The sequence below is a fragment of the Bombus fervidus genome, chromosome 18, assembly GCF_041682495.2.
Source record: "Bombus fervidus isolate BK054 chromosome 18, iyBomFerv1, whole genome shotgun sequence".
Classification (NCBI taxonomy): domain Eukaryota; kingdom Metazoa; phylum Arthropoda; class Insecta; order Hymenoptera; family Apidae; genus Bombus; species Bombus fervidus.
The window spans coordinates 5,850,604-5,871,624 of record NC_091534.1 but is presented as its reverse complement, the minus strand read 5'-3'; the positions used below and the strand labels follow the sequence as shown (position 1 = coordinate 5,871,624).

The window sequence follows — 21,021 nt, the reverse complement described above, 5'->3', positions numbered from 1 at the left end:
TTACTAAGTAGGCTGCTAGGCTATGTTGGTTCGTTTCATACTTTGAGTTCACTAGCAGGTCCTGGACGAAACACTCTTTTTCGTCTTCCTTCCTCCACATCTTTTCTTCTCTCACTCCTATTTCAAAATCTCACAAGAATTCTAACTGAATTATTACTAATTATTCTAACTAAGAATATTAGCTGAATGACAAATCATAAATGCTGGGGACAAGTACGTGGACTGCTATTATAAATGACTTGATTGTATGAACCAACTTGTCCCCCAACAGATTCATATAAACGAAGTTCTATTGTATTGCAAAATTACTTATTATGTACAAAAAAAAAAACATTTCATATAAAATTCTAATGTATTATGTGTTACGTCCCGTCTTTAAATGTTGGTGATCAGTTTTGGAGTCTCCGATCTCGCATGTGGTAATCATAAACACGATCACACCTTCAGCAACAGTACAGCGTGACAATTTCTCCTTACAGATCAAAGTACGCGCATTTTTGCACGTGCCCTGAGTGGCTTGATGGTTAGTCACCTGTTCCGTCCTCGACTTGACCGTCCAGGAATGTGTAAATTCGACAAATGTTCCAAAATATCGCAACGCTGTTGCGAGGCGAGTCTGGTAGATTTTAGAAAGGTTAAATTTTCCGGTGCATCTTGCGTAGATAGATAGATACCGTAACGTATATAGGTGAGCAATTAAGGAGGGAAGTGTCGGTAAATTAACTAAGTCGTGACCGTCGGTAACGCGAATTCACAAGTTTCTTGCTACGAGTTGCACACGTTTCGAGTAAGTTGCGCGTGTATGGCAGATACCTGTAAAAAGTAGAAAGATAATAGGCCGGAATTCGTGGGACAGTGTGATGCTAATATCAAAACAGTGTAAGACTTTTTTTCAATTTAATTTATTAATCTGTATTCCTCTATGTACAAGACTGCGCCTGCTAAATAATCCTTCCTATGATACAAGATAGAGGTCCATTTACTAGTAAAATTGCATCTCACCATCAAACTCACGCAATACATTGCAATCAATTTTTTTAACCATAATAGATTAAAAAAAGAGAGACAAAACGAAAGAACAATGCAGATTATTATTTACAAAAATAATTGATCAATTATCGATCGATTAATTATTGGACAATTCATCTCCGCATTTTTACAAAGGGAAAGAAATACAAATTCAAGATAATCATTCTTTCTTTGTACTGCTTTCAATCAATATAATGAACATAACCTGTAAATTAGGCAATAGTCAATTCATTATTAATTATGTACAAGTAATTATTATTGAATAAAGAATTAATGAAGGAATACAAAAATTTTTCGTGGTTATTTCATAATGACAACCCATCAATCAATCGACGAATACGGAATGACTAATTAATTAATCATCGGTACTAATTGTAAGGTCTTTTTGTTAAAGACCGACAGTAGTGACACAATTAACTAATTAATCTTAAATATAATTGATCAATTAACGACAAAATTTCTTAAGCTAATTAAACGAAATTGATACTATTTAAAGCACCTGAAAAATTCTGCTCTTAAAAATTGTGCTCCGCTTAGAAAATTCACTGCGACTTTTACTCTTTTTTTTTTAATAGTAATTAGTATGATCATATTTACTTGTCGCAATCTGAATCTTTATGTTATAAATTAATTTTGTTTTATCATGTTATCATATATGAAGTCATTTATATCCTTTTACGTGCATTATTGACCTTGCATTTTTTTGGTAACTGTCTCGTTTTTTCTCTTTTTTTGGATACTTTGGCATAAAAGATAAATAAATATATCAAAGTGACGCGGCTGAAACGAATCAATTTTGATTCAAATAATCTTTAAAATGAAGAATATTACTATAACTAAAAAACAAAATAATGCACAATATTAAAAAAAATTTCACATAAAAAATATGTTTCGACTATTTCAATGGTAACAAGAAATGTCATTACTGATGAAAATTGCATTGAGTAATGTAACATTTCGTATTACATGATTGCAACGTTCTAAGTCACTTTAAGTATTAACTACAATATGCTATTATTTTCTATACAATGTAAATTAATTCACATAATACATCTCCCTAATACCCATTTGGTTTTCATATATGTGTAAATTAATAATTTCAAATTACTTTTTTTCGCACGCGCCTCTACATTGATATTCACATAACAATGGATACCAAAAATAATCATTTACAAGTTTTTGGTTTGTTCTTCGATTAAGTAACATTTTTCTTTTTCACATATGAATTAATTATGTACAACAAATCATTTAAAAACTAACCTAATCAACGTAAAATAGCTGCTGTGTAAAATTAAAATATGGAGGTTCTCAATTATTTTCGTAATTACAATATGTCGGAGCGTTGATAAAATGGTCATTTAAAAGCTTTAAATTAAATATTTATATAATCGAATATAATACTGTAATTTTAGGAATACGGTACATCGTTTTTCATGTAATACCTTTCCATGCAAATATTTAAAAATATTGAGTTATAAATTTATAGTCTAAACAAATAATATTTCAAATATTTCTCAATATTCACGCAAAAGAAGGATTTAGTATCAAAAGTGAAACTTAAAAAGAAAAGCGAAAAAAATAGCTAATGTAGGAATGTTAAGTTAATTTAAATAGTACTGGCCAGCAATGTGATACTTCACAATATTTCACAGAAATTGTAAATAAAGATATTGTCAATTAGTGTCCAACAATAACATTACACTGGGTACAAAAGAAGAATAACATTAACTAATGTAACATCAGATTCTCAAGCTTGATACTAAATATGTATCTTTATAATGTAAACGCACATATTATTCTGTTCTTTATAAAATAGTACTATAAAATAAAAGCATATTCAATTTACTTCTAATTTTAACCCTTTGCGCTCGAGAGGCGATTTTCGGTCGCCACGGAGTTTCGTGTGGCAACTCGAGTGACGAGTGAGAGACCACAGTCCCTGTTTCTACTAGATTTCGACATATCCAATTAATGAGATCGCAGTATTAGTTCATAAATAGGTTCCTTAGCTCTTTATTTTCTTTGTTAGAAAGTGTAAAGTATTACACTTTAAAATGGAGATAAAATATTTAATCCCAAATCACTCCGAAACTATGATTCTATCAACGTCCCCGACGTTAATTCGGATTCGACGATCATGGCAAAAATATTATAGTTTAGAAATCCTAAAAAATGGTTTTCAGAAGTGAAATTAGCTCAAATGAAGATGAACTTGATTTTGAGCTATTGAGAAATGAGATCAATTTTATTCAAGAATGCACCTTGGTGAATACTTCATAAATTACGATACAAAGAAATACAGAAATTAATATTACAAAATCATATTTTCAAAGATATAAATATATATAAATTATTAGAATATAATGTTTTTGTACGTCAATTAGTGTATAAAATCATTTTACACTAGCATAAGATACGTGTAACATATGCGCTAAATCATCTCGAATTGCTACTTCACCCGATTAAAAAAAGTCCTCGAGTGCAAAGGATTAATATTAGAATACATAATTAATGCTACATAAGCTTGTGTATGATAATTAACTTCGTTCCTTTCTCTCTCTCTCTTTTTTTTTTTTTTTTTTTTTTGATACATTAAAAATTAAATTTTGTATTCTCTTTAGCTACATCGTGAAATGTCTGTGAATAAAATAGAGATTTTTATCGACATTATTTGATAAAACAACTGCGATATAAATGAAATGAAGTAAATTGTTCATTTTATCACCGCTCCGACAATCGTACATTACGTTCTGTTAAAAACTTATCTGGCTTTTCCTTTATAATTTAGTCAATGCTCAATAAACAATGGTTTCAAAGTAATCCACCCTTTCGTCCAAACAGCAGCGAGCTAATACTTCCCAAAGCGGATTGCGCAGGAGATTCTTTTGCAGCCGTAACAGGGACTGCAGCAGATGTAACCTGTCCGAGATCAGACCTCATGGCCCTAGCACAAGTTCTTTTTTGTCTAGATTCCCTGTTTGATGTAGACTCGTCTTGTTTTTTGTCAATTCTGTTTCGTTTTGTCGTCGAGGAATCACTAGCAGTGGAAGAAGGTGAAAGTTTCTCTTGATTTCCACTCATGGAGTTTCTCAGGAAAGTTAACTGAGCCATAGGGCTTGCAGAAGCATGCCTGCTGTATAAAGAACCTTGTAACACTAATGGAGAGAAAGATGAACCATATGTTGAAGCCATTATTGTGTCAATGCCAATTCTTTCAAGTTTCTCAACTAAACGGATACTGGAAAGAGCTTTTTTATCTGATCTGGATAATTCGTGTCGTTTCCTCTTTGCCTGTTGGAAAATACAAGAAATATTAGAATAAATTAAATTCATAAAATAATATATGATAAAGATAAAACAATAATTACAGAGAATAAAATGTGTTTGGTATAAAGAAATAGTAACAATATCCCACTCTAATATCTTATTTTTTTAAGGTTAAATACTTCTAAAACTATCTGATTAAGAAATAAGTAATTTTTGAGTGTTAAATTAATTCATCTTATATGTTATAGAAACGATTCTCTTAAACGTTTCTAATTTCTTCTTTTAATATTTAATCATTCATCAAATTTAAAATAAATTAATAATGTCTTTTTTAATGTAAATTCCTTTTATTTTCAGGAAACAATCCACTATAATAATTTGTTACACTTTTGTATTTAAGTGCCTAATATTTAATTAGCAAGTGATTGTTAACGATCAATTAAAGATCTGAATTTGAATTATAAATAAGAGAACTATCATTTATATATTGATAAACAGAATATGCTTTCTATTCTTAACAACAAAACAGTAATATTATTTCTAATAATATAATTGAACTAATAATTCCTCATTTTTATGACAATTGTTCATCAATATGTGGAGGAAAATTTATTTAATTAAATATCGAGAAAATTCTATTGACACTCCATGCTTTTCAATATTCACATGAATATGTGAAATGATGTCATGATTAAGATCAGAATTCTTCAACTAATCGGAATTACTTATTAATGTTTACATGCAACATGGATAAAGATGAGATTTATTAGGTTATAATGGTGTTACGCATGATTTGATGAAATTTTTATTCAAGAAACGTTACTACTTATTAAAATTACTCAGTATTTTCTTCTTGCTTCATTATTTTATCAAATTTTAATAAATAGATCGCTCATGTTTAAGGGAAATTTTCACTCTTTAAACATGCGTATCATTTAAAAGACACATATTGAATATTGAATGTTTTACAATTCTTATCAAAATTAGAAAATGTCAATTAGATGTATTTTATAGAAATATATGTTGTGTGTAATGCGAGCTGCCAATACAACATATCCGAACTTCATTATCAAATCATATTGAATATAATTGTAATTTTGTCACATTAAAACTTTAAATGTTTTTGCTTATAAATGTTTATACATACCTGAGTTTCTCCACCAAATGTTCTCTTTAACAAATCAGCACCACTGGATAATATCCCTAAAGAAAGTCTACCTTCTGGAGTTGGTGTACTAGAGCGACTATCTGGAGGACTAGCATCAGGACTATTGCAAGGTGTTGCAGTGGGCGTATAATTCCTCTCTCCACTCGGCGTTAATGAAGTAGGTGATGCAGCTTTTATACCTATTTGAACATGTTGATTAAATTAATTTACTAAAATTTTTTATTAACGAGAATATAATTTAGTTATTTTCCTAATAACTAAATTAGATTCTAGGAGAAAATTTTTTGTTGTGAAATTGAAAATATTTCATCTAATTTATAAAAGTAATACAAAATATATTTTCAATTTCGAAACAAAAAATACCTCTTTCATTTAACATTTTTGCAAGTCCAAAGGTTGTTGAAAATGTTGAAGTTGAATTTTTTCTGCTTAACGTGCTTGGAGTACTCATACCAGAATTTAAAGCACTACTAGGTGCTGTTTCCACAGTACTATCCACAATACTTGGAGGATTTCTGTGATCATCAGGATGAAGAACAGTACTATTGGTGAATGTATATATGGAACCTGTATCTTGAAAAATTTTTCCAGGGTTAGAGTATTCTTCATCTTCTTCAAGATCGCTTAAAGTGAAAGTAACTAGGCCTAAATCCTCCAGGCCTCGACCTCCTCTTGTTTTTACTCCTGGTCGTTCTTCTAAAAGACCACCTAAGAAATAAAACAGTGATTTAATTAAATATTTTTATATTCACATTCTGATAGTTTCATTTCTCAATAAGTGTAATTTAATTATATACAATAACGTGGTAGATAAAATACTGGTAAATATAATATTTCTCATTGTATTCTTGCAAGAGGCAAAGCTATTGTATGTATATTATCTATATCTATTACAATATATTATACATATACTGTTATTAAAATATATTAATAAAATATACTTTTTTAAATAATTTTAACAGAGAATAATTTCATACAGCATTACCTAGTGTAGGTGTAGCTAATCGAGTCCAATGATGTAAAGTTTGAGAGCCTTCAATAGGTTTCACTATTTGTAACTTCTCAGGAACTCTCCAAGTATTTACACCATAGCCACTTAAATTTCCACTACTTCCTGTAGACATAATACTGTCTGGAGTTCTACAACCATGAGGTACGGAAGTGGAAGGTGAATGCACTCCAGCATCATAGTCATAACTATATCCTGTTCCAGTGCTCAGACAAGCACGCCTTGTAAGAACTTCTGCAGGTGTTAATCTACGAAGTGCTACTTCCAAATCTGCTGCACCAGGAGCACCTGGCACTCCTATTTTTTGTGGACCTCTAAAATTTTTAGAGCATATTTACTGATTTGTTTTATAAATTAGTATTCAAGAAAATGACTATTAGCAAAATTTAAAACTTCTTATTTTATATATTGTTAAAAAGGCTAATAAATATAAACTTACGGGTAATCTTCAAACTCTTCTGAATCACTTTGTCCAGTGGAATCCACAGCAGGAATTGATGCCACAGGTCGAGGCTGACCACAACTCATTCGTGGTCCAGTAGAACTGCTTGATAGAGTTGATACTGTCATTGAACCTATTCGCGGGAATTGATTTGCATCAGCTGGATAAGATGTATTTCTTGATGCGCTCCTCACTGTTTCAAAAACTTTCTTATATGTTGGTCTGTGTCCAATATCAAAAATATAAATTAATACTTTTCTTGAATGAATGATAGCAAAATGAAAAATGTGAATGTGAAATAAAACAAAACACATACATTCTATCTGAAATGATGCCAGAATCCAAACTGAATTCAGAATAAAGCGATGATTCCAATTCTGAAGCAATGGAATCTGCTTGTGGAACAGCACCCATCGAAGGGAACAAAGAGCCTCCCCTAACAGTTGGCATATTTCTATGTCTTTGTTTTCGTAATTGTTCTTGAGTTTCCGTCAGTAAATTTATCACCTTATAGCATAAAATGTTTTGAAAAAATGTATTATTGCTTAAAATACATGAAAATAATTTAAGAGTATCATTTAAACTAATTCTATTTAATTTAAAACTATTCTTTAACCTTATTCTCCTAATATAAAAAAGAAGATAGTCAGTGAACAATAGCATGGTAATATAGAACTGTCTGAGAATATACCTCAGTATATCGTTCTTTAAATTCAGCCAACTCGTTCGCTAGAGTGTTTTGATTATCCTTGGTAATGTGCAAAGTAGCGCTCATTTCATCATGCTCAGCCATCAACTGCGCCAATTTCAGTTCTGTTTTAGCTAATTTTCCTGTCAAACTGACAATTTGTTCGTGTTGCAATCGATTTTCTTCCTTCTGTTTATCAAGCTCATCCGATATTCCATCTACCTCCATATTTGCAGTTGCTACATACAAAATAATCTATTTACTAATAGAATTTTAAACTTCAATTAATACGAACTTTAAACATTCTTATGGAATCTACAAGCTTTTATTTAAAAATTTTAACAAAAATTCATCGACTAACCGAGTTGGGCGGCAATATCTTTGACAAGTTTTGCTTCTTGTTCCTCCGAATTGTCGGCATCGTGCATTAATTTCGCGAATTCAGCTTTTAATTGCTTATTTTCATCCTCAAGGCAGCTGATCTTTTTCTGCATCATGTCAAGGTTGATACTGCGAAGTCCGGTGGGCGAACCGGCTTCGGAACTTGATTCTTCGACATCATTTGTTAATATTTGGATTAATTCTGTCTTTTTTGCGAGTTCGTGCGTGAGTTGGGTAATATTTTCATTGGCTTCCTTTAAATCGGTCTCTAAACTGGTAACTGTGGCTTCGAGTTTTTGATTGTGCGATAGAAGTTCTTTACCGATACGTGCGGTTAGTTCCAAGTCCTTTTCTTTCTACAAATTAATTATTCACTTAACATTTAACGAACACGACAAATAATAATTCAATAATTTACAAGGTGTGATTAACACACACCCGGATTGATTGTGTTAAAAGCAGTTTTTATTAAATATCGGTACAAGCAATTAATCCCTTTCAAAATATTCCCTTTTTGAGGTTATACACTTATGCCAACGTTTCTGTCATCGATTTTCTAAACGAATCTTTCGAAATACTCTTCAGACGCGTTATTATATTCGTTCAATATATTTAAACATCGTATATGGCTTACTCCGTGACGAGTGTTCCTTTAGCAACGTTTTTTTTTTTAGCGAAACATAATTTTATAGTTAAACAGTTATCTTATTCATCTGACATAACTTCCTGCAGTTTCTGGCTCTTTCCATAATAGAGAATGTTACCAAAAGGACGAAGATTCGACGACATTGAGACGAAAAAGGCGAATACAACGAAATATCTGAACATCATTCCGAAAGATTAGAAAATCATCAATGGGAGAATCATTGGCATAAATATCTAAAAAAGTTTGCCTTTAACATAACCAGTTCGGGTGTCTTTTCATCGCATCTCGTACATATCTTATAACTTACATTGTAGCTTAATAAGCTTTATTCTAATTTTATCTTGTTCTATTTTCTACAGAGAAATTTTTGCGAGTAAGAATAAATTATACATCGTTAGAGGTGTGCGGAATCATGTCAAGACTTAGCTGAAACAAGTTATATCTCTATTCTTCTAATATCCTACCTAGCATTTTTTCATTTTTCCAGTTATATTGAAATATTTCCACGTGTTTACGTTTTAGGTAAAGTTCTACACGCTGATAGGAAATACTGAGTAGGTATTTCAAATTGAGTGAAGACCAAGATGACACAAACAAAACGATATGTATCAGTGTGTATGTGTCAGATGAATGTGTCAGTACCTTTTGCAGCAACTGTACAAGGTGATTCATAAGTGTATGTCCATACTTCAGGGAATGAATCTACACATTAAAATAACTAAAAAAAAAAGTCGTACGAACATACGTCTTATGTAAGTACTTTTAGTTTTCAAGATATGGATTTCTCATGCCCTGACATAGTTTATTGCACTTTTACCTTTCAGCATCTAGAAAACTGTAACGAACTAGCGAGAATAGAATACTGACTACCTGAAATTTTATTTGATTCATATCAATTGATATTGCTTCACACATGATGCACTCTGACTGAACAGCTTGCAAGTTGGTTACGATATGAATTTTGAATTTACTCACAAGACACCTAACGAAGTTGACTTCGACGAACATGTTATCTATTTTGCTTTTATAATAAACAACAGATTTATTTGATGACAAACTTGATATTTGTTAGATTCCCAATGAATAGATTTGATACTTGCTAGAGTGACAGATACTAAGTATAACAGTTAGGATAAAAGATGATGAACCAAACTATACTGTAGACTTTGTAGAGAGTGACGAATCTCAGGAAGGTTCTTTTCAAGATTCGCGAAAATTCGATGAACAGGCAATGCTGTTGGGAGAAATACGTGGATTGGAGAATTTGCAAGTTACTCGAACTTAGAGAGATGGCGGAAAAGGACGATAATTGGTTACAGGAATGTTGGTAAAAATGAACGCTGTCTACTGGTCATCCTCAGTTAGCGATTGACTTGGGTCGACGTGCGTGACGTCCGTGTAATCAGTTAACGGTTCACAAGTGATGAAGTAATAAAGTACGTAGGTCTCGAGAACATATTGATTTGTAGAATATATTTTCTATAAATTTTTCGCCATCTTGGCCATAGCTGCAGAAGACACACCCATTGGATTTATAATCCTATTATTGCGCAGCAACAGCACACTTGAGACGAAAATGACTCGACTTGAAAAGAATGTTTCCCAGAAGAAGAGAAAGGCTATTTTTCTACATAATTAAATCAAATTTATGAAAAAGAAGAATAATGCTTATAAAACAGGTTTTAATGTATTTTTCCTTCATTTTTAGTTTCTAACCCTGGAAAACTACCAAACTACTACTAACCATCATTGTAGGCAGAATGTAACTCATAATGAGACGCATTTATGGAATATCGTCATCTTTACGAATACAGTCATTTTTTCAATTTTTATCAAAAAAGACAATAACGAAAAAGGGATTTGTTAAAACATTCTGGTTATGAATAACTGTTATAAATGATCAAAATATTTGTGGTTACTGATAAACATTATAGGTGATCAATCAAGCAAATTAAAATCATTATAGGTGAGACTATTTATTTCTTTCGTTTATCGATAACCGTTATCCGTGGCAGAATTTCTTTTATTTCTACCATTATCCATAACGGAATGTTTATTGCCTACCAATGACCATTATCGATGACAGAAAAAGATTCTGTCACGGAAAATGATTAGCAACAACCAACAAAAAGTTCTTTTATATATAATGACTATGGGCAAACAAAAGGAGATTCTCTTACCGATATTGATCATCAGTAACCAAAAAAAAAAAAGAATTTCTCTCACACACAATAGTTATCGGTAATCAAAAACATTCTGTTCATTTATTATATACTAATTCTTATGCTGCAATTTTTAGTCACTTTGGTTACAACTGTTAGAGTCTTTAAACATTTTGTTTAGTCATTCCATATCTTGGAAATTAAAGTACGCAGGACATATGTTCACATAACGTTTTTTACTTATTTTAATATGTAGATCCATTTCCTGAAGTATGAACATTTCCTATTACAAATATGAATTGGTAATCCCTGGATCCTGCACACCCCTATATATATTCTTTATATTAGCAATCATATTTACCTCCTCCAGAAGCCTTGTAACTGCTTCTATGTCATTATAGGTCTTGGTCATTTGGCTCACCCGGTTGCTACATAAAACTGAAATGAGAAATAATCGTCTCTGTAATAATTTATAAAAGAAATAGCATTTAAGAAAGAGTAAAAATTGATTAGAAAAAATAGTAGAATCTAATGTGGTATAATAGTACAACCAGCATATTATATAATAAAGAAGCAATAACTAAACAATGAAATAGAATAATTGTACAAGCAATGCGAGTAATAAATCAAAAGGCAATAATAAGAAATTAATATATATATATAATATTCTAGAAAAGCTAAATGCATTTGTAATAATACATTCGTTGTTTAAGTTATACACGGTATAAACAGAAATTTAAATTTTGTGTATACCAAATACTTCCTGTTTATGAGTCAGTAAGAACCTGTTATATGAGTTAGTGTTTCTATAAACATTTGCAATGATATTCATTGTCTAATTTTATACACTGTGTGAACAAACATTAATATTTTGTGTACATTAAATTCTCCCTATTTGTGAATCAATAAAAGCCTGTTACACGAGTTAGAATTTCTTTGATTAAATTTATTATTTTTGTTATTGGTGAATATACAAATGTTTTATACGTATTCCACATTGCAAATGAATGAAAAATGCATTATGTTATTCGTAATAATTCTTTAATTACCCGAATATCTCCATTATTTTCAATAACACATAAAATGTAATTAAAGAAAGCGTAGAATTTGTAGAAAACATTTTACGGTCAATAGTTTCCACAACTCTATTCTTTCTTCACTTTTTAATAAAACTATAGACTTAATTATAGGCTTTTAATTGCCAGTTTCTATGAAATTTTATTTCGCTGGTATGTGAACTTCTTTACTACCTCGAATTCTTTCTTCTCCTCCCATTTCCAACTCACTTCCTTTGCTCTGCCACTTTCATTTTAAAAAATCATGAACGCTTTTAATTACCCAAATGACAATTTACTTTTCTTTCCTTGATTTAATAAAATTTTTGAATTCAACATATATTTTCTATTAGACAATAATAATAAATTAGACAATATCATCAATATTTACAATTTGCACAGCTCCTACATAATAAATAACATTTTTCATTGAATCTCTTAGGTTTTAAGCAAATAGTAAATCTTCTATTTTCGCTAGCCTGAAGTTCTTTTTCGTTGTTTTCACTATAATGAACCTATTTAGTACAACTTTCCTTTTTTTTTTTTTTTTTTTTTTTTGTTTCAGCAAAAGTACTTTACATATATTTATACACGTAGAAAACAAAATACAGTAGATTCAAGATATGAATCAGTGCAAAAAAAGAAACAGAAGAAAGAAAAAGAGTATTCATTCTTCATAAGAAAATGAAAAAAAGATGTTTGGCGTCAAGCTATTCAACGAGCTTACAAGGATAAACCGAATATCGAACGATCGGAATGCTGGCGTTCAGACGTGCTATTTTTGGAAATGGCTTCAGTCAAAAAATGTTAGAATCAATTATTCTAAGAGTCAAGAAGAATCTGTTTTACCACAGCAACTTCTGTATCTCTGTAGAGCACGTATATTGCTAGCATCTTCGTTCGTTTATAATTTATTTTTTGACCTAAATCCTATCATCAATAAATGATTCATTAAAGTATGAATTTTCTAAAAAAATTTCTTTGATCAATATTTCACATACCAGACATAAATAACACCGCTATTTAAAACGCTATGTCACGAACAATAAGATTAATTGTACCACAAAAAATGATTCCTAAAATCTCTTTCTGCATTTTCTTAAAAGACATAATTTCTTTTTTAACATAGTATCCGTGAGATCTCAAAATCCATTCGACCAATTGGTTTAAAATTTGGTGTGCACTTTCAGCCGGTGTATCACTGTAGCTTGAATTAGAATAAATTTAATATTTTCTCTTCTTCTATATTTCTTTTTTTTTTTTTTTTACCCCTAAAAGTTGAAAAGATATGAGAAAAATTAATAATTAAACTTCACAGGATTGAGTTAACAAAAATATCATGTAACATACCTTTTGAGTTTATCGTTTGAATTTAAGTCCACTACAATCTCATGAAAAAGACATATGATCCTATTTATGTTACCCAAGGTGACCTTGGTTTCGATATAGAGACAAAGTATTTTCGCAATTTTTTATTGTCGCTTATAGTACACCCGACATCGGTAAAGTATATAATAAAAATTAATGTTTATTTAAATGGAAGGCAGTTATCAATAAATGTCAAAGAAATTTCTCAAAAAGTGAAGTGAAAAAATTTTTTTCTATCAGTAACCATAACAGCAACCATATATAACCATAAAAAATATTTTTGGCTATGTCGACGACAAACATTTTTCTGCTCATATTTGACTATTGTCTATTGTTATAATATTAATTAATATTAATAATAAAATTAATATTAATGACGATTAGTATATTAATACAGTATTGTACTACAATATATGTTATTATCATTATTATAAATATCTAATATTGATATAAATATCTGTTACATACAAGTGTATATAATAATATCTATAATAAATATCTATTTTTTGTTTCATATTTTTTCATATCGCTTTTCAACTTAATAACATATGTATAAGTTCCATAAGTCATTTACTTATGTTATCAATGAATATGTACTAATTAATATCAGTAGTGCTGATAATAATTGACAGTAGTTGAATGTAGTCAGAAATTTGTATGTAATTGAATGTAACAAGGACATTTTCGGTCATTTATATTGATATACTCGTATCCACAATTACATTTCTGTCACTGATAATGATTACCTACAATCAAGACAAAATTTTTCTGTTTATAACGATTATTCGTAATCACAATTATTTCATTAAAGATATTAACTTTTATACCACAACTTTTCAAATTTGTCTTATAACATTTATGATATCTGATCATGAGCGCTATTCCTATTCGCAACTTAGCACCTGGTATTGTTTGATAAGAGAGTATGATCTTATCGAAAACAAATGGATTGGATCGATTTAAGAAAACTTCTAAAGAAATGGGTTCACAATAATAACGATAGCACGATATCGCGAGGAAAGGAGTTTCAATGATGCATTGTCTTCTCTGTAGCAAGTTACTTTCATCGCTTGAGAAATGAGAATATAAACACGATATTATAAAATTTAACGTAGTTACATAGCAGCGAATTGTTCTTATTTCTGTATTTAGAGGTAGGATCATAATAGTTATTATTTTATTCTTTGGATAAATCTATCACATCGTCCTGAATCGAAAAACCTTTATTGCACTTTCTTACATGGACTAGGGATAAAACAAAAGAACATCTTAAACCTATCGATTAAATCTATCGATTGTATCTAGAACTATCTTCTAGTTACTATTTATTGTAACTAGCGCTTCTGCATATGGATGGCGAGCGCGAACTCATGTTGTCATTTTCAACGCGAATATATTCGCAAGAATATATGACACAATTTAATAATACATGAGTAATTATAAAATAATGGAAATATTGATTTCGGAGCCAATTTGTCATTAAAAAAATATATATATTTTTCTTTTTAGACATCTACGAAGAATGTGTTCGTAATTGGTTTTATAGATCTTTTTATGAACGCAAGGAGAAAGCGAATGAATAAAAAATTACCGAATAGCACTTGACTTTTTTTATGAATCAGTTAACTGAGGAATCATGCTTTTCATTCTACTCTTATTTTACTTTCGAATAGCAAATTTCATTCAGTTGCATTAATTAGTCGGAAACATTCGTATCACGTTTGAAATAATTTACTATTTCAAAGTTTAAGCTATACAGTGAACAGATAATTAAGGCCATCAATGAAATTCTTTTTCAAACTACAAAATATAATCACCAACATAAGAACCGATATATAGGGTGTCTCATTTTAACACCATTTCATTCTCTACGTTTTTCTATCCGAAAATTTCATCGCGAATTTTCTTTATTCTACAATATTCATTACACAGAAAGTATCAAATAGGTAAACTGTTGTTTTTAAAAAGTGACGCATCATATTTTTTATGTAGTTGGTAATAAACAGTTTACGATCGCTAAACTCTTACGTCATCAATATGTAGTGATAAAATGATACAGTTAACGAGATGTAACATGTGTAAGAGAATATTGTATTACTCTACTCTGCATATTGCTTGTTGTAAGTACAGGTATACTCGTATAATATTACAATGTATATGACGACGTATTATACGATACAAGAAACAGTACAACAGACGACAACAAAAAAATAGTATCAACGGTAGATTAAACGATTTCCAGGGAAGGTGTAAATAAATTTCACAGTGGTTATTTATTATTATATATAATTGTTACATACTCTTCGTATTTATTGACAAAATATAATTTACAACTGAAGGGTCAATGAGAAAAAGGGGGAATGTCAAATCTAACGAATTTTGGGTTTAACATTTTTTCGTACGCTCCTATGTGTGCACTTTATTTGTGTCGCATTGCGATTTAAAATTTCCCCAGTTTTACAGTAGTTTCAAGAAATTCGCTTGTACAGCAAGAAACATATACTTTTCACTTCTTATAGTTTAACATGTCACGTATTACTCAAAGTTAACGTTGCAAAAGATGTAGAATAAAATGATAAATAAAAAGGTGTAGTGATTTTGATGTGTGAGAAAATAAGGGCTGACGAAAATATGGAAAGAGATTGAAAGAATGCAAAAAGCAGGCACATCAAAATGGCGATGGACCTACATAGAGACACCCCTGACTATATTTTGAGATCGCGTAATTATGCAGAAAAGGGAGCCTAAATTACAATTTGTCGTTATATTATATATTGGATTTTTTCGAATATATTGTAGAAGGTCTTGAGTATTATACTTTGTCGAGACATACGATGATCGTGGTTCAAAAGTTAAGGCAAAAAAAAAATGGCACTTGTTACGTTACGTTGACTCCAATATAAATGATTAAAAATGAAATTATAGCCGTATGCATTCGCATAAGGCTGCGTTCCTAATAGAGGTAAAGTATATAGTTAGGCTAGGTTAGGTTAAATTAGATTCCATTGGCGGCTGGGGTCGAGCCACCCAGACGCACCATAGAATCTGACCTAACCTAACATTTAAACTACGATCGTCGCACGTCCGGTATAATATATGAAGTGTTCTTTCTGGTGGTTTGTGATTATTTTCTAATAGTTCTCTGACTAGATTGTATCGAAGCAGAAAGGGTATATATATATATACTAATGCCATCTCTAAAAGTTGTATTACTACTACAGTCTCGTTAACGCACACGTACATACCTTTCTGACAACGATGCTCTGGCTACAGTCAGAGGAACTACCAACTGACAGTCACAAAACACCGAAGAATGGAGGTGCTTTGTCAGAACACCTTATATATTACACGGTCTTATGCCGCGAACAAAGTGCATGTTACTCAAGACCAGGGCTGCCACACGATTCCCTTAATTCGGCGATAACATGATATCACGTTATCCCTACTGCCATTCTACAGCTTTGTCGCTTGTGTCACGTGACATGAATTTCATCTCATGTTTCTCAGCGTCGCGTGTACCAATATTGTCCCCCACCCTTCCATTTATCTACGGCATGAGTCACGACGTCACTAATTCACCGACTATACTACTTCCCCCATTACCAGAGGGATTTTTTCCCTTAATTCCCTCGATCTGGTAACGCTATTCAGGACCAGGGTTTCCGGAGGGGTTCCTCGCACGAGCAGAGGTCGTCAACCGCCATTTTCGATACAACCATCAAGGTAAAAACTCGCGTATTGGTCGAGAAGTCACATATACAAAGAAGCTCATATTGCTACGTGACAGTGGCAGTAGTAGTAGAGGGATTAAGCGATATAAGCGAGGAATTTTTCCTGGTTACTTTGCTTAGGACGGTCCCCTCTACAAAATATTCGAAATTCAACAAAATTGAAGTTGAGGCTCTCTGCATTCGGGCAGAACGAAATTGGGCATACTAGCCAGAAAAAGAACCAGCATATACATCCTGGCAATTGAAAGGATCAAGGAAGGCAGGTGCCCTAAGATCTGCTCAACAAAGAAATAAAAAATATTCGGAATGGGACAAGCAACTGCTTGGAACCCTCAACGAGGTAGGAGATGGGGCGATGGGCAAGCTGCCATCGCTTAAGCGGGAGTACAAAGAGCTGGAAAATAAAAGATGAATTATGCAGGAGGGTAGAACGTGTTATTCGAGAAGATTGAAGCAGAGTCGACATACTGCAGTGAATACCGGTTAAGAAAGAAAGAAGTGGCAGTCGAAAAATCCTGAATGAAAAATGGAGTCGTAGGGGCAGTGGACAAAGACTTAGAGGCCAGGGTTACACGAATGTTGGGCCGGTGCTGCGTTGCGTAGCTACACACATGCACAACGCTAAATGTTCTACACGGCTCACGCGTGTGTACATGCGTTTCTACAACGCAGGGTCGATCTAACGCTCGTGTAGTCCCGGTCTTAGGCGAGAATGTTGGGGGGGACAAGACGGTATGCTGAGGAAGAGAACCTAAAGCATAAATCGTGGGAGCTGGACGAAGAGAGTTTTCGTCACATGTAGCTATGCACCTAATGCGGGGAAGCGGGGCAAGGAGGCAGAGATTTGGATGCGGGACATGATGGGAAATGACCAATGAAAGGAGGACATGAATGATGTATTACAAGGAAGATTGGTGAGAGACTTGAATATGTAGTATATATATATATAGTATATGTAGTGTATAATAGAATATTTGAACAATTAGCAAGAGAATTGATTACCACTAGAGATTAGTTGTGGATCTAGGTTTTACATTTATGATGTAAGAGTAACATAAATTATTATCCAGAAACTATAATGTATGGGTGGAGAAATGAATATACCATACACATATATATGAGCAAATATATGAAGTTATAATTATATAAAAAATAAATCTTCATTTTCTGAGAAATGCTAAAACTTGATATTCCCCCTTCTCCCTGTGGGCCCTTTATTTTTAATGCACAAGAACTGTCATATATTAAATTCCTATTTAATGTAAATATATCTGATCTGTAGATTATATGTAAACGTGCCTAATAAATAATAACTATATTAAGATTGTATGCTAGTATAGAATATTATTTGTATTATAGGTAGTAGTTTTAAGCTTAGTTCAGTTCCCTGTTTGGTGTCGTTTAATTTTAGTTCTCTAAGCAAGACAAAACAAGCTTCTTTTTCAAGGTCCTTGGAGTGAAAATTAAAGTATAATAATAACGATAATAGAATAGTTGTTCAGTAATAATTTCCAGAACCTCTGAGTGATAAATAAATGAATTGTTTGTCGCATTAAAGATATTAACGAATTAGTAATACATCTTATGCATACAGAACAAAATTTGAGCTAAGAATTAAATAGAGCTTTAGAACTATTCTTACAGTTATACTGTATTTAGCAAGAAAATAACATAAGTGTATTTTGTAAGAGCCAGAAACAAATGTTCAACTTTTTGTTGTTTTAAAGTGTTTTAAAGTGCTTGGCTTATTATAAAAATTAAACGATTAATTATGAGAAACAACCAACAATCCTTGCTATATATATATACCAGTGCTTCAATCAAAAAGCGTGCAATAAATTTACGTTCGTGTTAAACAGCACTGCCTGTGATTTAAAGATTTGCGAATAGAATAATGGAACTGAAAAGTCGTATGGACTGACGAATATTTATAATACAATAATTACAATTAAGATTATGATAATTATAACTAGGAAACGCTACTGTTTCGGTAATAAAATTTCAAAACGCAAATGGACACAAAAATTTTACGATAAACAGAAATTGAAAGAAAGATAAGAATAAAACAAAAGCTTGCTTCTTAAACTTTTAAATAATATGAAATTAATAAATAATACACGACAAGTAACTGGCATATTCGATCAAATTCAAATTTAATTCTAATATTCCTTTAACAAATGTTTCTCGTAATTGAAAATAAAACATTGAATAATTAAAAAGAATTACATTCGAATGAATAGTTAAATAAATTGTAATATACATAAATATGTTATGCTCCTAAGATAATACAAATATTGGATGGTTTAACGTTCTACACGTTCCTAGTTACTTGTAATAATGTAACAAAACAGTTGTTAAACAAATTTATCGCACTGACTATACAACACAAAATAATAAAAAACGCATCGACAATAATATTCTCCAAAATATAATCCGATCTATATTAAATTTTTCAAACGAAATTATAATACATTTTTTTGGTAAATATTCACAGAAACAGAGCCACCTCCCATTTACATAATTTTTTAATACGTTATCAATATAATCGATCAACCTGTGTAGGACGATGAACATCTTAGTTGGATGTTGCCGTTTATTAAACATATAATTATCAAAAAAAGTTTGCACGAAAGTAGAATAACTTTCCGGACACCATATACGTTTAATGGAATGTAAATAACAGACTTTTTTTTAGATAACCTAAACCTCACTCAAACTCATTTGTGATGAACTTTCTACCTTCAGCGCCACCTAGATTTAACTCGAAAACTGGATCACCAAACGGAAGATTGAAATCGATGAGATTAGGTTAAACCCTAACAGTTTCTCCTCAAGGAAAGGGTAATGACCACTCTTTGTTAATAGCATAAAAATACCGGAACTATCATCAGTGCGATATTTAGATCTTCACTTGGACAATAAGTTCGATTGGAAGCAACATATAACAGTGAAAGGAGAGCAAGTAAATCTTAAGATGTAAAAATACGTACTGGATACCTGCCAGAAAGTGGAGATTATGGACTTTTGGTATCGAGCTATCGAGTCAGGGTTAGGTTATCGATAATCGAAAGCATTTGATCATTTGTAACGGTCTGTCGTAACCAGAATATTTAAAAATTATTTTTTCTTTTCAATCACTTCCTTTTACTTCTCTAGAAATTTTTAAAAAATTTATTGATCTTCCATTTGGGTTTTCTGCTTAAACGAAAATTGCTCCTCTGTCAATGACTTTTTTCAAAAAAATTTTAAGGATAACTATTACTTCTGATTGGAGAAGCAGTGGCCTGAAATGAGGTATAGATATGTCAGGATGGAGAGATGGGTCATCATGGACCTAAGCCCCTAACCCACCAAACCAGTCTATACAATAGAAGCCTATAGAATTCTAAAGGAAAGGAACAAAAATTCTGATGGGTTTCTAATCTGATCTAACTCAAATCTATTTTTAAGTCTGTCAGAACTTTTTCTTCTTTCCTTTAGAATTTTTCTCAAAGTGCAGGTGTAAGCTTTTACTTACTGGTACTGCTGCATCAAAATACAACATAATTCTGTTATAAACATTTTCTGATAATAGCTTTTAATATACAGCGACCTTAACTAAAACCTTCACAACGCTACTTAGAGTGACGATTTTCACAAATCAAATTAAAAAATCATCGGAATTGGAGAGCCCTTTTCGTGAATATTTATCTTTTTTTTTTATGATATTATAGTGAGAATTAAGACTATGGTATATATAAAATACTGTATTCTCATTTACAGAATCGTTTATGAAGGAAGCAACTAAAGTTTGTAAATTATATGTACTATAAAACTATAGAAAGTACAAAATAAGGCAGCACTGTGGTTCTTACAATTGTTCACAGAGTACACGAAATATGTTGTAATCTGTGAGCTTTTTACACTTTCTTCGATCCTCTCGCATTGTAGTTCATAATAGCATATTCGCTACTAAGAAAGAAACTGACATAGCAATTATATTCTAATCAGTTAAATTCATTTTCAATGTTTTCTTCTAATATTGTACAAATTTCTTAGCTACCACTTTGCGTTCCCCTACGAGCACAAATTTTTG

The 21,021-nt window shown here is 31.4% G+C and overlaps 1 protein-coding gene and 1 long non-coding RNA gene across 8 annotated transcripts in view; one reads left to right on the top strand and one right to left on the bottom strand.

The window, feature by feature from the left end:
- Positions 1 to 978: 978 nt before the first annotated feature.
- Positions 979 to 21,021, bottom strand: part of Milt (trafficking kinesin-binding protein milt) — a 104,727-nt gene continuing 84,684 nt past the window's right edge. For all 7 annotated transcript variants that reach the window (XM_072020918.1, XM_072020919.1, XM_072020914.1 and 4 more), the window contains 9 exons: positions 11,154 to 11,230; positions 7,965 to 8,340; positions 7,607 to 7,842; positions 7,232 to 7,422; positions 6,913 to 7,137; positions 6,450 to 6,787; positions 5,828 to 6,172; positions 5,444 to 5,643; positions 979 to 4,320 (listed from right to left, as the gene is read on the bottom strand). In XM_072020918.1, coding sequence (XP_071877019.1) covers positions 3,841 to 4,320; positions 5,444 to 5,643; positions 5,828 to 6,172; positions 6,450 to 6,787; positions 6,913 to 7,137; positions 7,232 to 7,422; positions 7,607 to 7,842; positions 7,965 to 8,340; positions 11,154 to 11,230 — 2,468 coding nt within the window. In that variant the 3' untranslated portion in view covers positions 979 to 3,840. The remainder of the gene's footprint in view (positions 4,321 to 5,443; positions 5,644 to 5,827; positions 6,173 to 6,449; positions 6,788 to 6,912; positions 7,138 to 7,231; positions 7,423 to 7,606; positions 7,843 to 7,964; positions 8,341 to 11,153; positions 11,231 to 21,021) is intronic.
- LOC139996567 (uncharacterized) lies at positions 8,968 to 10,615 on the top strand. Its single transcript, XR_011802289.1, has 3 exons — positions 8,968 to 9,065; positions 9,153 to 9,382; positions 9,455 to 10,615. It is a non-coding gene; the product is annotated as an uncharacterized lncRNA (long non-coding RNA).